Source organism: Chelonia mydas, chromosome 10, assembly GCF_015237465.2.
Source record: "Chelonia mydas isolate rCheMyd1 chromosome 10, rCheMyd1.pri.v2, whole genome shotgun sequence".
Lineage (NCBI taxonomy): Eukaryota > Metazoa > Chordata > Testudines > Cheloniidae > Chelonia > Chelonia mydas.
The window spans coordinates 59,811,836-59,826,294 of NC_051250.2; the positions used below are offsets into that span (position 1 = coordinate 59,811,836).

Genomic DNA, 14,459 nt, shown 5'->3' on the forward strand with positions numbered 1-14,459 from the left:
TATTCAGTTTTTATTTTCATGGCAGAGGGATTTTAGGCATTTGAATGGAATTGCTTTTTAAAGTCATCCAACTTGGACTTTAAAACATGTTCAAAATTAATCTTTTAGGTTGAAGACCTGTTTTTACAACCCATGTTTGTTGAATAAAATTGTAGAGCATATATACGTATTTTAAAGATGTGAAACAAAGTCAGATGATCAGACATCAATGTAGAGTGTTTATCTGCACTGATATACTGGCAATTCTTTAAAACCAAACTCCCACTGCGTATATACTATGTATGATAAAATGTCTACACAAATTAACAGCAACAGACATATGAATCCAAAGAGCATGAGTAGCTGGCTCAAAGCACTTTTGAAGAGTTTATTGAATAGAAACTTACATATGTACTGAAGTCATTAGTTGTATTTTGTATCAGAAGTAATGATCGCTGTTGATATTTACATGTTATAAAAGGGGTATATGGAATAACCTATAAAAGGTAGCAAAGAACATAGATGTTGAAATGCAGACGAACCAAAAAGAATGAAAGAATTAAAGTGCAATCCATTCTCAATATGCCAGACTACTTTAATGGTTTATTTTAAAATATGCCTTTTCTAACTAATTGTCAACAATTGTTAACATATGTGTAAACTAATTTGTTATTTGTCCTTTTGTATCTTAAAATTTGTTTAAGCAAAGTGACAGTTCTTAATAAGAAACTAACATGCTGTTAATGCCTTTTGAGTAAGTTATTGTTAACAAGTGTACTGGTACGTTGCCTAAGTGAATATGATCACTAATGAGACAGAAAGAAGGTACCACGCACTGACCTTCCCAATGCAGGCCAACAGGAAACCAAAGCCTGACAGAAGTCTTAAGGGAGACCACCGCATGTTCCCAGATACAGCAGAGAGGTCTCTTTTGCCTTTGATCTAATTATCTATGTCAGTGATACTCAGACTGAAGCTTGGAAGCCGCAAGTGGCTCTTTAATATGTCTCCTGCACCTCATTCCAGCACATTACAACACTGTGTGATTCAATTATTAACCAAACTAAGTTATTAACCAATCAGAATACTGTTACTATGTTATTAACAAACGTTAGAATACTTAGTAATTTTGCTGTGAGAATAATATACCTATACATAAAATAGTAAATGAAACAATGAATTAACACTACTGGGTAACGTTGATTGCTAATTTGGCTCCTGAACCACTGAGGTCTGAGTATCACTGATCTATGTGGTGACAGAATGTGGAATTACAGCTCCTACCACCACAGGCTGTCAATCTGGACCCATTCTCAGTTTCTGCCAATAACACTTCTCTATTAGAGCCCAACATAGACCTATGAGTCACTTAATCAGAAGTAGCACAGAAGCCTGGGAACAAAGGATCAACAATGTCTGGGTGGACCCAAAAGGGGATGTTATCATTGCACATACTGCTTCTACTGTACCCTGGCAAGGCACTATCTATGTCATGCTAGACATTTCATCATCTGCTAGCTGAACTCCAACACCTCCAAAATGCTGCTGCTAGAACATCATCCGTTCCTGCCATTTCAGCCACATCATTCCTGTCACTGAACCCCTTTGTAAGTTTGCCTTCTCCTTCCTTTATTTCAAATTTCTCACCCTCGTCTTCAAGCCTCTGCACAATACACCCCCTGCCTCCACAGACCCAATTAAACTCTTCTTATCCCACCCTATACTGTTCTGTATTCACATCTCCTCTCCTGATTCCCTTCTCTTTCTCCTACCCTCAGTTGTGTGTCTTCTTGCATGGTGAGCGTCCCTCTCTCATTGCTCAAACCCACTTCTTCTGTGAAGCCTTAGTCATGGGCCTTCTTGCTAATAGGACTCCACTCCTTCTTTTGTCTGACCTCTTCTGTGTTATCTTGATGTAAGCTTTTTGGGGCGGGTACCCTGCCTCTCCATGTGTTCCGTAAACCACACAGAGCTACTATATAGAAATCCACATAGGGCCTTATTTACAGCCATGCTGGGCGCCCCCCCATTTCATTTGATTTCAACGGAGGTGGTGTGTGATCAACACCTGTATAAATCAGGTCCATAATAAGCATTGATAGCTGTTATTGTTATGCTGGACATTGGGCGAAACCTGTTGAAGTTGGTGGGATAAAAGTAAAAGGAGCTATCTATGGAGACAAGATCCTGTGGGGAAAATTGTGTGTGACCATGTAATTAAATCTGTATCATAATGCAGGAGCACAAGATGGATAATTAAGATTGCAAGGGAGCTTTACTCCAATGAAATGTGTAAAATTAGGGCATCATGTTACTGGCATAGTACAGTAATCAAAGATAAAAGGAAAAGCCACAATTCTCTACCAAGTTGAGGTGTCTCATAAAATATGCAGGAGGTCTTGACTGCCCTGTGTTGGAGCATTTGGTCATTAGGAAACATTTCATAATCTCTTAGAGCAATGTGTTGTAGTTACTGCTGAATCTCACATTTTTTACTAGACTGATGCACATTTTGCACTAACTAATATAAATCTGTTGCTAGAAGAATGGGTTTCCTTAAAACTATAAATATTAACCCTTCCCAGGGATAGCACAGGTCTTCCACTACAGTCCTAGCATGAGAACTTGGGGGTTGGCAACACTTTTGAGAGTAAACCCTGGTTGTCCCTCAGTCCTAACACTGCCTGCCGCTGGGAGCTCCGCTTCTGGGGTCTGAGAGAAAGCAGAAGTCCCAAAAGCCCTCTCCTGACTTCCCAAGATCACTTCCTTGGACCAAAATTTCTGTGGTCTCTGTACCATCAGAATGGGACCAAGACAAGCTGGGCAGACAAAAAATAACAGTCCAAACCTATTCCAAGGCTGAAAATAACAAAGAACTCCAGGCCCTTTTCCTTTCAAGGGTGTTTTGAAAGCCCCTTTCAGGCTGGAACAACGAACTATAGGCTTCCCCCAGAGCATAAAGAAACACAAACCAAAAGTCTTCTGACAGCTCAGGTACCCATGGCTGTCTCCCCACTCCCAGCAACCTATCGGCTGCCTTTCTCTTCCAGTAGACTGCCAACAGACTAACCAGCTAACCAGCTTCAGATGTTTTCCAACCCTGCCCAGCCCAGTCCCCAGTCCCCTTGGAAACAGATGCCATTGTACATCCTGTCACAGGATACATTTACCAGTTAGCAAGTTCAAGTCAGAGAAATCTCTTCTGATGCAAAATGTCCTTTTTCCTGTGCAGTGTTCAACATACCGCAAAGGATGAATGCAAAAAGTGTTCTTACTGTTTGTTGTTTAAATAGGTTAAGTCTGAGGATATATGAATATACAATAGAATGTTTTCTCACCAAGAAGAATGGAAAATTTTGAGATAATAAACCATGACAGGAAGATTAATCAACTATATTTCTAAAATTTAGTATTTTTTGCACTTCCTGCATTAGCAAGTGATCATTAGGAAGGAAACGCTCATGTTAATTCATGCTGACTGCTACATTAAAATGTAATGTAGCTATGAATCTTTAAGATCAGCTTTTTTCAAGAATATTCTAATTTGTTCAATCTCATTCAGTCACTGACTGCAGACGAGGAGGAGTCTAGTTTTGCTTTAAGTTTATTTCAAGTCAGAGAATATTCTCTTCTTTTGTTCTTGCCAGAAAAAATGATGACCAATTACGTTATTTAGAAAAACAGGAAACAAAGGCTTGTCAAACCAATATAAGTGGTTTCAGAAGTTAGATAATACAGACAGAACTTATTGTAATTGTATTATCTATTGTTTATACTTACATATAATGTATAAGTATGTGTATTGTGTGTGAGTTGTGTGCCATGTATACATTTTTTTTCTGATAGAACTTAAGTCTGTTGCCATTCAGGGCACAGTGTAACACCCAGGTCTTTTTCCTGGTCTTATTCTTAACGGTATGGGTGAGAAGTTCAAGATGATTTTATATTAGAGTCACTTATTTGTTTATTTGTCAATATAATTTCTTCAATTTTTTTGTAAAAAATATATGTGCTCTTTGTATGGAGGATTTGATAAACGGAGAACACATGGTGGAGAGATACGATATAAAAGATTTACTCACACTGAGTTTGGAATAAGTTGATTCCAAATGAGTATTCATCTCCACTCCTTCCAGTGCTGCCAGGGCTTTTTTGCCCTTTGAGTGTTGTTTTGTGGTGTTCAGTTTAATAATGTTTAGACCTTATGGCCACAACGTTTTAAAGGTATCGGATGCAAATTCCACAGAGCTAGATTGAGCCTTTGCCATGTCCCAGGAGTAGTCTCAGGGAAGAATTGCAACTCAGAGATACGGCATAGTGCGTAGCTTTGACATACTCGGGATGCTCCTTCATTGCTCTTGTGAGAGGTGTAATTTGCTACATCCCTTTTTTCTTGTTGTAGCATACTCCCCTCCCTCCTTGCACCAAGTTATCTCTGCTGGTACACTGGAATGATGGAGCCAAGGGTATGCTAATTCCCCTCCCTCTCTACCCACTTGTTGTAGAAGGGGTTAATGGCCAGATGGAGCCTGATCTCCCACACCTTGCCCAAAGTGGTGATCTGGGCAAGGCATGCAGAGGGGAAATGGTTTACTGCTTTATTTCCTGTGTAGCAGCATTAGGGCAAGTGACACTCTTGTCCATAATGAGGCAATTTGCATTAAAGTAAATGCACAAATGCTTTCCATTAATGCCTGTCTGTGTAAAAGCTAACAATAAAGTTTCATAACAAAATTAATATGCAGTGGTTAAAAAAGAGATTAAATAAGGCTAACACTTTAAATAAGCAATGTTGGGGCAATACAGCATTACAATGAATGACAACTTAATCCTTTAAACCTAAATAATGAAATCAGGTGTCTACTGATGTATTTTGTTGTTTCAGGACCACCTGGCAGCACCCATATACACAAGTAATCAGAAATAAAGCAGCATTAACTTCTTAGGGATGCTGCATTCTAGTGATTTTACGGTACTGATAGTAGTATATAAGGATATGGTACAGCATTCAAAATGAAAGGAAATGTTTTTAAAAGTTATAAATGATATTTGTATCTGACTCTTGTCCCTCCTCTCCGATCCATATAAAACACAGCTGATACAATCGTCTTCTTTGCTTGTCATGACGACTGTACCATAACCCCTCTCTAAATCCCCTCTTTCACCATACCAAATTCAAGTGTAATGACCCAATTTTCAAGACCTTTCAGAAATCTATCCCCCCTTCTTATCTATTCTTGTCTCTTATCACACCCCTCCCTGCCCTCTCTGCTACCCTCATGACTCCTCTACTAAAGGTGTTTGTCAGAGATGGTCGGAAAAATTCAGCTCAACCATTTTTCGTCAGTATTTGATGATTTGTTGAAAGAAAAATGTTTCATGGAGATGCTTTGATTTCAGCAAAAGTCCGACACAACCCAGACAGGCTTTGAAACCTGCTGGTTTCCTGCCAGTGAGTATGACTGGCTCCTCAGCAGCTTGCAGTTGGACAGTCACAGATTCTGAACCCCAGGGCTTCCAGATTGCTGACGTGGGGCAGCCCTCCATGTGGACTGCCTTGGAATTGGGGCTGCATTCCCGTCTACAGAGAATTTCTACTATTTTTTTTTCTGGCTTTTGTTCCAAACCAGAATGAAACCAAATTTTGAAATCCTCTACAAAACCTTTCTGTGCACAGCTCTAGTCTTTGTGCTTTCTCCCATGCTGCCCCTCACATTTGGAATGTCCTCCTTGAACTGCCCTGTCCTTCAAATCCCTTCTTTAAATCCAATTGTGCCATGAAGTTGACAAAAATTATTCTGAGAAGCAGTATGAGAAAGATGACTCTTCCTTATATGCTAGATTAATACCGAACAAGGCAAACAGCAAATCTACATAAGTATTCGCAAATTGTGGATATCTGATTCTCTTCCTCTACCGAACTTTTCATACAGCTCATCATTTTGGACTGTAAGCTCTTCTGGGCAGATACTGTGTCTACTTCTATATTTATAAGGCGCTTAGCACATTACTGCCCCAATACTGATTGGGGCTTCTGGGTGTTCCAGAAATATTAAATAATAATCATAATAGTAATTTGCAATTTCTCTAACAGACTAAATCATTTTGGATACCAGAATGGAGCTATTTTATTTAAAAGTAAAGGTAAAAGAATGTTTGGAAAATGTGCTTGAGGAGCAGAGCTGGATAAACAGGAGATATATGCATTGAAAATGTTTGCTAAGTTCAACTCTCTCACCATGTTTCGACCGCTCTAGTCTTCAGGCAGTCCCTCATCCAGTCAGGGAGCAGAAACCATACCATGTGTGTTAGGTAACAAATCACACAGAGTAAGGGTGAAATTCTGGCCCCACTGAGATCAACGCCAAAACTCCCATTGACACCAGCGGCACAGGATTTCACTATGAATACACAATACTTTGAAAGCAATACTAGATACAAAAAAATTGCCAAAACCCCATAGGCTCCAATATATTTGTAAAAACTACATGTCAAACAATGATGAATAATCAATACAGTGCTGAAAAACACAAGTGGGTCCACAGATAAAAATCATAGAATCATAGAATATCAGGGTTGGAAGGGACCTCAGGAAGTCATCTAGTCAAACCCCCTGCTCAAAGCAGGACCAATCCCCAATTAAATCATCCCAGCCAGGGCTTTGTCAAGCCTGACCTTAAAAACTTCTAAGGAAGAAGATTCCACCACCTCCCTAGGTAACACATTCCAGTGTTTCATCACCCTCCTAGTGAAAAAGTTTTTCCTAATATCCAACCTAAATCTCCCCCACTGCAACTTGAGACCATTACTCCTTGTTCTGTCATCTGCTACCACTGTGAAAGTGTGAAGAAGGGGAAAAAAGGCCAAATCCAATTAATTAAATGTTTAGAAAGAAAAATTCAACCAGTTCTATAAATGAAAAAATTTCAAGGATCCCTACACCACAAAGAGAATTAGAACTGGCGTGGAATTAATTTGTTAATGCTTGCACAGCACTTTTCATATCATACAGGAGCTAAATATTGTTATTAATTTAAAAGGAAAAAAAACAGGGTACACTGATTATTTAAATGCTAGATTGTAAAGCAGTCCTGTTTGTGAAGCATGCTGACTTAGTGCATTGTGTATGTGTTTTACTGGAAAGCTGATGTCACTTTTTCCAGTATGTCATGCCACCGCCTCCTACTCCCCCCCCACCCAATCCTTTTTTAAAATTATTATTATTTTGATGGCAGTGTGTGTCTGGACACATATAAAAAGGAAATGACTAGAAAAGAGAAATGTGTCAGGCCAATTTGATTTTTATCAATGCCAGAGATTCACTTGCAAATTATGTGGGATTATTATCATCTCCATCTTAGATGCCAACCCCCTCCCACCCAACAAAAAACAAAAAACCCACAACTAAAACCCCAACTTTAGGGCAGAAAGATACAGTTGTGTTGTTGCTTATGGAGATTAATAGTAAATTGGATCACACAAAGGTTGCAATAGCTGCTCTGGGCTCTAAATATGAACAGATGGTAGCCTACATTAATTTGGAAGGCAGGGCTGGCACACCAGAGTGCAATGCGTTTTAATGATGAACTCCATTGAAAATGGAGGGATCAAATGTGACTATACCTAAGGACCTACTCATAATCCCATTGGACTCAAGGCAAAAATCCTATTGGTTTCAATAAGAGCAAGATCAAATCCCCATCTTGTAACATATCCAAGGGAAAAAAGCCATGAGATTAAGAGCTGGAAAATATCAAGGATAGGCCTACATCCTGCAGGGTTTGCCTATTAAGAAAGAGTGAACTTTATTCCCTTCATGAATGGTTTAAATGTCCTGGTCTCTGCCAGGGGATCTTCAATTAGCATAAGTACCCAGAACCCTGACTATCACTCTCCTCTGAAAGACAGTATCTCCAGCAACAAAGGGCACCGTAAAATCTCTGGGGGGTATTGGATCAGGATTGACTTGTGCCACCTAAGGAACCACCAATACCACTTCTTGCAGCACCTTGACGGTCTCTCTTCCAAGTCCCAATCCAGCCCAACCCTGTAAATTGTGAAGCTGACAAGATTACAGCTCAAAATGGCATCACAATAGACAGCTATTTTCACTATATCTATATTTATATATATAAAATCTCACAATAGACAGTGATTTTCTTTTAGATAGAAAGCTAACATACACAGTATTTTAAATGTTCCAAAATGTTTGCTTCAAATTTGTATGTGTAAGGATTTCTTAAGATGCATGTAACTGGAATAAAACAGATTTCATTCTATTTTCTTCCTGAATCTGCCACGTTTTGCTCCAGTTATCAGTCTTCAATGGCAAATACTAATCCTTTAATACCTCATTGGATTGCTGAGCACAAACAACAAATATCACAGTACAGAAATATGGCATGCTGGCTACGATAAACCAGTGCTTTTTTGAACATGTTCTACATGGCCACAGATATGACGCTTTCTCTTTAGTATTCTCAGTAAAGTGCAACAATGTTTTCTTTGATCTCAGCTTAAAACATTAGTTCTCTTTCAGTGCCTTATGAATTCCTTTGACAATTCAGAAGACCTTGTAATAAATTGTTGCTTGAATTCCATGTTTCTGTGCTTTACAACCAGGATACAAACAGCTGGCCTGGCCTAACCTGAAGCCGTCCTCAGAGTGATTTGTAAGGTCTAATTAGAAAATAGAGTATGCTGTTGCAAGTTGTTGAATAGCTTTTGTAGTTCATAGGGCCAAAACACTACTATTTAGTCAATTAATTTGGAATGGTGTGCTTGGGGGTGAATATACAGAGAGTACTATCATTATCTACATGTTAAAGGTTACAAGAGGAAATGGCTTTTGAAAAGACACGTTAATCCGTGTGCTAAAGCTGGGACTCACTTTTGTCTAATATCTGTACCATGTTAATAATATTCCATTATTGTCTTTCCATTCCATGAATCCTACCTCTGCTTATGCACTCTCCACCACACAGAAACTGTTTTCACAGAGGAACCTCAAAGAACCTCATCTGACCAAATCTCACATCTTCTGCTTTGTCCTCATGTTCCTTAATTGCTCTGAAGTCTTTGATATCACTCATTACTCCCTCCTTCTCCAGTATGATTCCCAGCCCTCCACTGGCCTTCACAACCGTTGCCTCTAGATTTTCTCTGATTGCTCTTACAACAGCTTATCACACCAGGCCTGAACTTCTTGTCCTCTCCTCCAGTATCCTGCACAACTTCTCCCTGTCTGCATCTTAGGCTTCATTTCTTATGTCCTCACTCATCTCCTTCAATCCACTACTAGTGACATCTTCACAACTGCTTTCATTGCCTTCTCTCAGACTCCTGTCTTTTTACCTTCCTTCACTCAGCCTCTATACAGATCAAGACTGATCTGTATCCTGCTGTATCTGTTCCTAGGGCAACAGGCAGCATTTCCTCTCCACATTCAAATCTTTTCTGACTGATAATGCCCACAAACACGTGCCTATAACAGACAAATGTTTTCTCTATCCAAAATGATATAAGAGGGAACACAAAACAATAAAATAACTTTTCCCTCAAAAACCTAGTTAATAGCTTTCTCTGGATCTCTCAGCCTTTTCTGACCTCCTTGTCTGTCTCTCTTTTTAAATCACATTATTACCATGAATATCTGGAGTGTATCATCAAAGGAGCTCTATCCTACAGATTATTACACTGGATCCTCTGGAATAAATATCATGCAGTTGCATCCTCAAATATTGTTTTTTTTACCCAATAGGCCTACTATGTTTCTAAATAACTGCCTTATACTTATTTTCACTACTTACTGGAACAGCTCTGTAGCTACTACGGGGCCTGATTGAAACAAATGAGAGTTTTGCCTGCAAAAATACTTCAGGATATGGTTTATTATGGTTAGCTATGTTTACTGCTGAACAAATCCACACAACATTATCCTAAACAACTACTTAAAAAAGGGGAACTGGATGTGCATAAGGAGAGCTGCACTGAACATGGGATTCCTTCTCACTGCACTCAGGTTTAACAAGGGTAGACAGTACTGATTGATTTATAATTGCTTCCTGTGACAGGCTGTCATTTCTTTTCTTTTTCCTTTTGGGGAGAAAGTTCATAGAATCACAGAATCATAGGACTGGAAGGGACCTCAGTAGGTCATCTAGTCCTATCCTCTGCATGGAGGCAGGACTAAATAGTGTCTAGATTAGCGGTTCTCAAATGGGGGTCCGCGAGAGTACTCCAAGGGGTCCGCAAGGCATGTCCGGGGCCGCTGGCCCCACTGATCAACTCCTCCCCCTCTCTCTGAGGGCCTCCTGCATGCTGCTGAACAGCTGTTCCACGACATGCAGGAGTCATTGGGAGGGAGGGGGAGGAGTGGGGAAGGGGCGGGCTCGGGGAGGGGGAAGAAAGAGGTGGGGAAGAGGAGGGGCAAGGATGGAGCAAGGGTGGTAAGAGGTGGGGCAGGGGTGGGCCCTTGGGGGAATGGGTGGAGTGGGGGCGGGTCCTGGGGCTTACTGGGGATGGAGCACCTCCAGGGAAAATTAGAAGCCGGCTTGGGGGTCCAAAAATTTTTTTAAATCAAAATGGGGGTCCCCCGGCTGCTAAAGTTTGAGAACCCCTGGTCTAGACCATCCCTGACAGGTGTTTGTCTAATCTCTTCTTACAAACCTCCAGTGAAGGAGATTCCACAACTTCCTTAGGTAATTTGTTCCAGTACTTAATTACCAGTTCATCAAGGCTGCACAACAAATGGAGTCAAACAGTTTGTTTCACCAGGTATTATTGAACAGTATAAAAAACAATTTTTCCCAATCAAATGTAGTTTTGACAGTCAGCCTTTTAGTACCGTACATCTAGTATGTATTTACCTACAAAGTTACTTTGGAAACAAACTCTTTGTTTCTTATGTAGAGACAAATTCTTCTTTCCTTTCTCCCGTTGGTTGAATGGAGTTACCATTTCAATCTCTAACATGCTTAAATGAGGGCTGAAATTTGTAGAGTTCAGCTTGTGAGATAACAACAAGTTTCTGACAGTATGAAACAAATACACTAGAAACTCTGAAAACTACTACTTACTTCTAGGTCTCTTCTAGCATCCTAATTAGCATAATAAATATATATCCAGGCTACAGGGACTTTTGTGCATAGTTTAGGAATATTGATTGATTTTCTTCTCCTGAGCAGACTGTATGTATTTTTGAATTCTCTGCCTTTTCTTTTTTACTTAGTTCTTGTTATAAATATTGTTTTATAGGATTTTAATGCATTATCTTTGTTATAGAAAAAATATTTATGTTGTATTTACTTTTTCTTTGCCTAAACTTTTCACTTCCTAAAGAATGACTATATTTGATTTTATTGCTGAGTTTGTTTGGTTTTACATTGAAGATGGATATAATGAAATCTTTAAATAATAGAAAATAGGTATTGGTTATTTTAACTCATTTTCTTCATAACTTTATGCTTTAAAAATCTTTTGGGTTAAATTTTTATGGGTATGTTAACATTTTAAAGTAATATTTATAACAAGTCTTTGAATGTTTACAATTCCTTTCACCAAGGATGTTAGACATTAGTGATTTAAGACTTCAAATTTAGATAAGTAGTAGTATTTCCCTGGAAGTGACTTGTCAAAGGTCTTTTCCTGCCATTCCATCTTTCATGTCATATGCCCTTTCACCCTTAATATTTATTTTGTCTCATTCTTCCATTCACAATTCCATGCTTATTTTCTGGCTGCCTTCTACACCTGGTGCTACCACCCTCCTCTTTTACAACCATGTGTCTGAGTCTCCATTTCACTAAACCAGGAAAAATATTATGAAAGTGAAAACCCTTAACACCCCCAGACATTTGATGCCAGGTGTGATTTGTGTTGGAAACTAATCTGGGTGAGCTCTCTAGTCTAATGAATAGTTTGCACTAATTACCTTCCAGAGCATACTTCATATCCTGGGCAAACAGAGTCCACATGATTTCAGCACTGACTTTTCCCATGTTCAGCTCTTGAGGGAACCTGAAATCAATCACATTACATCAGTTCACCTCCTGCTAGAAATTAACTTAACAGCTGTACAGATATTTTTGCATAAAATCACACTGAAAGCATGCACTGCACTGTATTTTCCGTTTTGTACAATTATATTAACCATGTAAGAAGATTAGCCTTCAGATACGTGCTGCTGTAGAATAACTGTAATAATGTTAGGGACCTAATTCAATACTGAAGTATTTTCTGTACCAATTATATACAGTACACATTTATAAAAATGAAGTGAGGTCCAGCCTTGGTGAAGTGAGGTCCATCCCCTGATTTCCAGTGAGTTATACCAGGGAGGGGATTGGGCCCTGGATCGCACTAGTGTTGCTAACTCCTTGCAGCACTACTGGCAATCTGAAGACATAGAAGAAAGAAGTACAGTGCAGTAAGATAAGTGAAAAGACTGTACTGTTAGTTAAAGCTTTTACTACTCATCTCATGTTTAATATGCTCTTTGAAAATAGTCTGTTTATACAGTGGTTGCCATTACGAAGTCAATATTTGCATACATTTAAGTGCAAAGTAAGTAAGGAAAAAGAAAGGAAAAACTGTGCTACCTCAGTTACCATTGTGCAGCAGCTGTTGGCAAAATCTGACTTTTTAATGACAGCCACTGTATGTTTTGTACCAGGTTAAAAAAAGGGGTGTGCATGTGTGCGTAGATATGCTGCTCTTGTTCTGAATGTGGAACTCATATCAATATCACAAGGAGTTCAGGGAATGGAGCCAGGGCAATCCATGGCCCCAGAATTAGAGATTTGGAAGTCCAGAACATAAACTTGACTTGATAAATAGGACTTTCTGTTAATGCTGAATGTAATGGAGTGTGTAGGTACATATGAGATTCAGAGGAACATGCCAACTTTTCACCATAAAAACAATTATAGGCCAAATTCTATCACCTTTGTTAGGAACCACATTACACGAGTGATGGCCATAGGTAAACAAGGGGAATTTCTCAACATTTACTGCTACCATTCACTATCCTGAACATTCATTACACAACCTCACTGTACTCAGAGAGAGAGAGAGAGAGAGAGAGAGAGAGAGAGTGCGCGCAAGACATACAGTGGTGACTGGCCTATGTAAACAAATTGTTTTCACTCATTTGTAATAGCACTGAGGAGCTGATTTATGGCTTTGCATTATTCTGTCATTCAATAAATTATGTTGCCACAAGAAAATAACCTTGTATATTCTACCAACTTGCTGTGCAGTCTCTACGTTCTTTATCCTGTTTATTAATGTACAATGATTCACACCAATTATAAATATCTTATACTGCAAAACCCATTACCAGAAACAATGTATTAACAAGATTCATTACATAGGACCATGTTTGAGTAATAAGTAAAAATTATCTTCTGCTGCTAAATGTGCTTATGCACATATAAATTACTATGGGTGAAAACTAACCCATTTAAATGGAGGTATTGTATGTTGCATATGATTTGACTATATTTTTCAAATACTCAGTTTATGGAGGAATGGATAGTCATTGTAAGAATGCCATTGGTAGACAAGTTCTGTGTAATTTACATTTTCTGAAATGGGATGCAAAACTCAATCATTTTTCTACTCTCTTTTCCACCAATTATTGCAAAGGAAGTTAAAAACTTGGCTATAGATTTTTCATTGTTTACATTTAGATAGACTTGTCAGAATTCATTTTTTTCAAAACAATTTCAATGGATATCAGTGATATTTGTTTTTAAGCATTTTTTCAATTTCGTTATTTATTTAAATTTTCACAGCTGTCGGAAGTTATGGAGATTAGACAATGCAGAGCTGAGAATAATTATTTAATGACAGTGGACACTGAGATTCAAAAAGTTAAAGCTTTATAACCATTAAAACACAAATTATCAGAATCAGATGCCAAAGTTCTCAATTAGCATTTTTCTTACTTCACTTTTCTGTAAATTTTGGTTATCAATAGCAATATTTTTTCATTGGTGTGAGTGTGTACAGTGAAATTGATGTTTACTCACATTTACTGATAAAAAGCTAATCCTTCCAAGTCTACATTCAGATAAGTAGGTTGGATAAATATAACTGCAGTTAGCTACTGTTTTAATGTGTGTTCACCCCACACTTGCCCTGAAGCGTTTAGCGTAGACTAAGAAGGAGGCCAATTAACCAGGCAGGCCACAGCTGAGAGGAATCAGGTGGTTTAAATAATCGTCTGACTGAATAATGAGGGAGCCCAGCTGAGGAAGAACAACTGGGCTATAAAGACAGGAAGTTGGCAGCAGAGATAGGCTGCAGGGAGATAGTCTGTAGTTATTCACTGTAAGAACAGAGGTGTGTTTGGGGCTACAAAAGCAAGTAGCCTAAAGTTACTCCCTGGGAGGATGGACTTTTGAGGCTGGCAAACCCAGAGAATGTGGGAGTCAGAAGATTAGGAAAGTATAAGGGGAAAAGCCAATAAGGTTCAG

General features: G+C 38.8%; 1 protein-coding gene across 2 annotated transcripts in view; it reads right to left on the bottom strand.

The window, feature by feature from the left end:
* Positions 1 to 14,459, bottom strand: part of UNC13C (unc-13 homolog C) — a 448,489-nt gene that overhangs the window by 119,256 nt on the left and 314,774 nt on the right. For both annotated transcript variants that reach the window (XM_043523375.1, XM_043523376.1), the window contains one exon: positions 11,912 to 11,997. In XM_043523375.1, the coding sequence (XP_043379310.1) occupies positions 11,912 to 11,997 (86 nt within the window). The remainder of the gene's footprint in view (positions 1 to 11,911; positions 11,998 to 14,459) is intronic.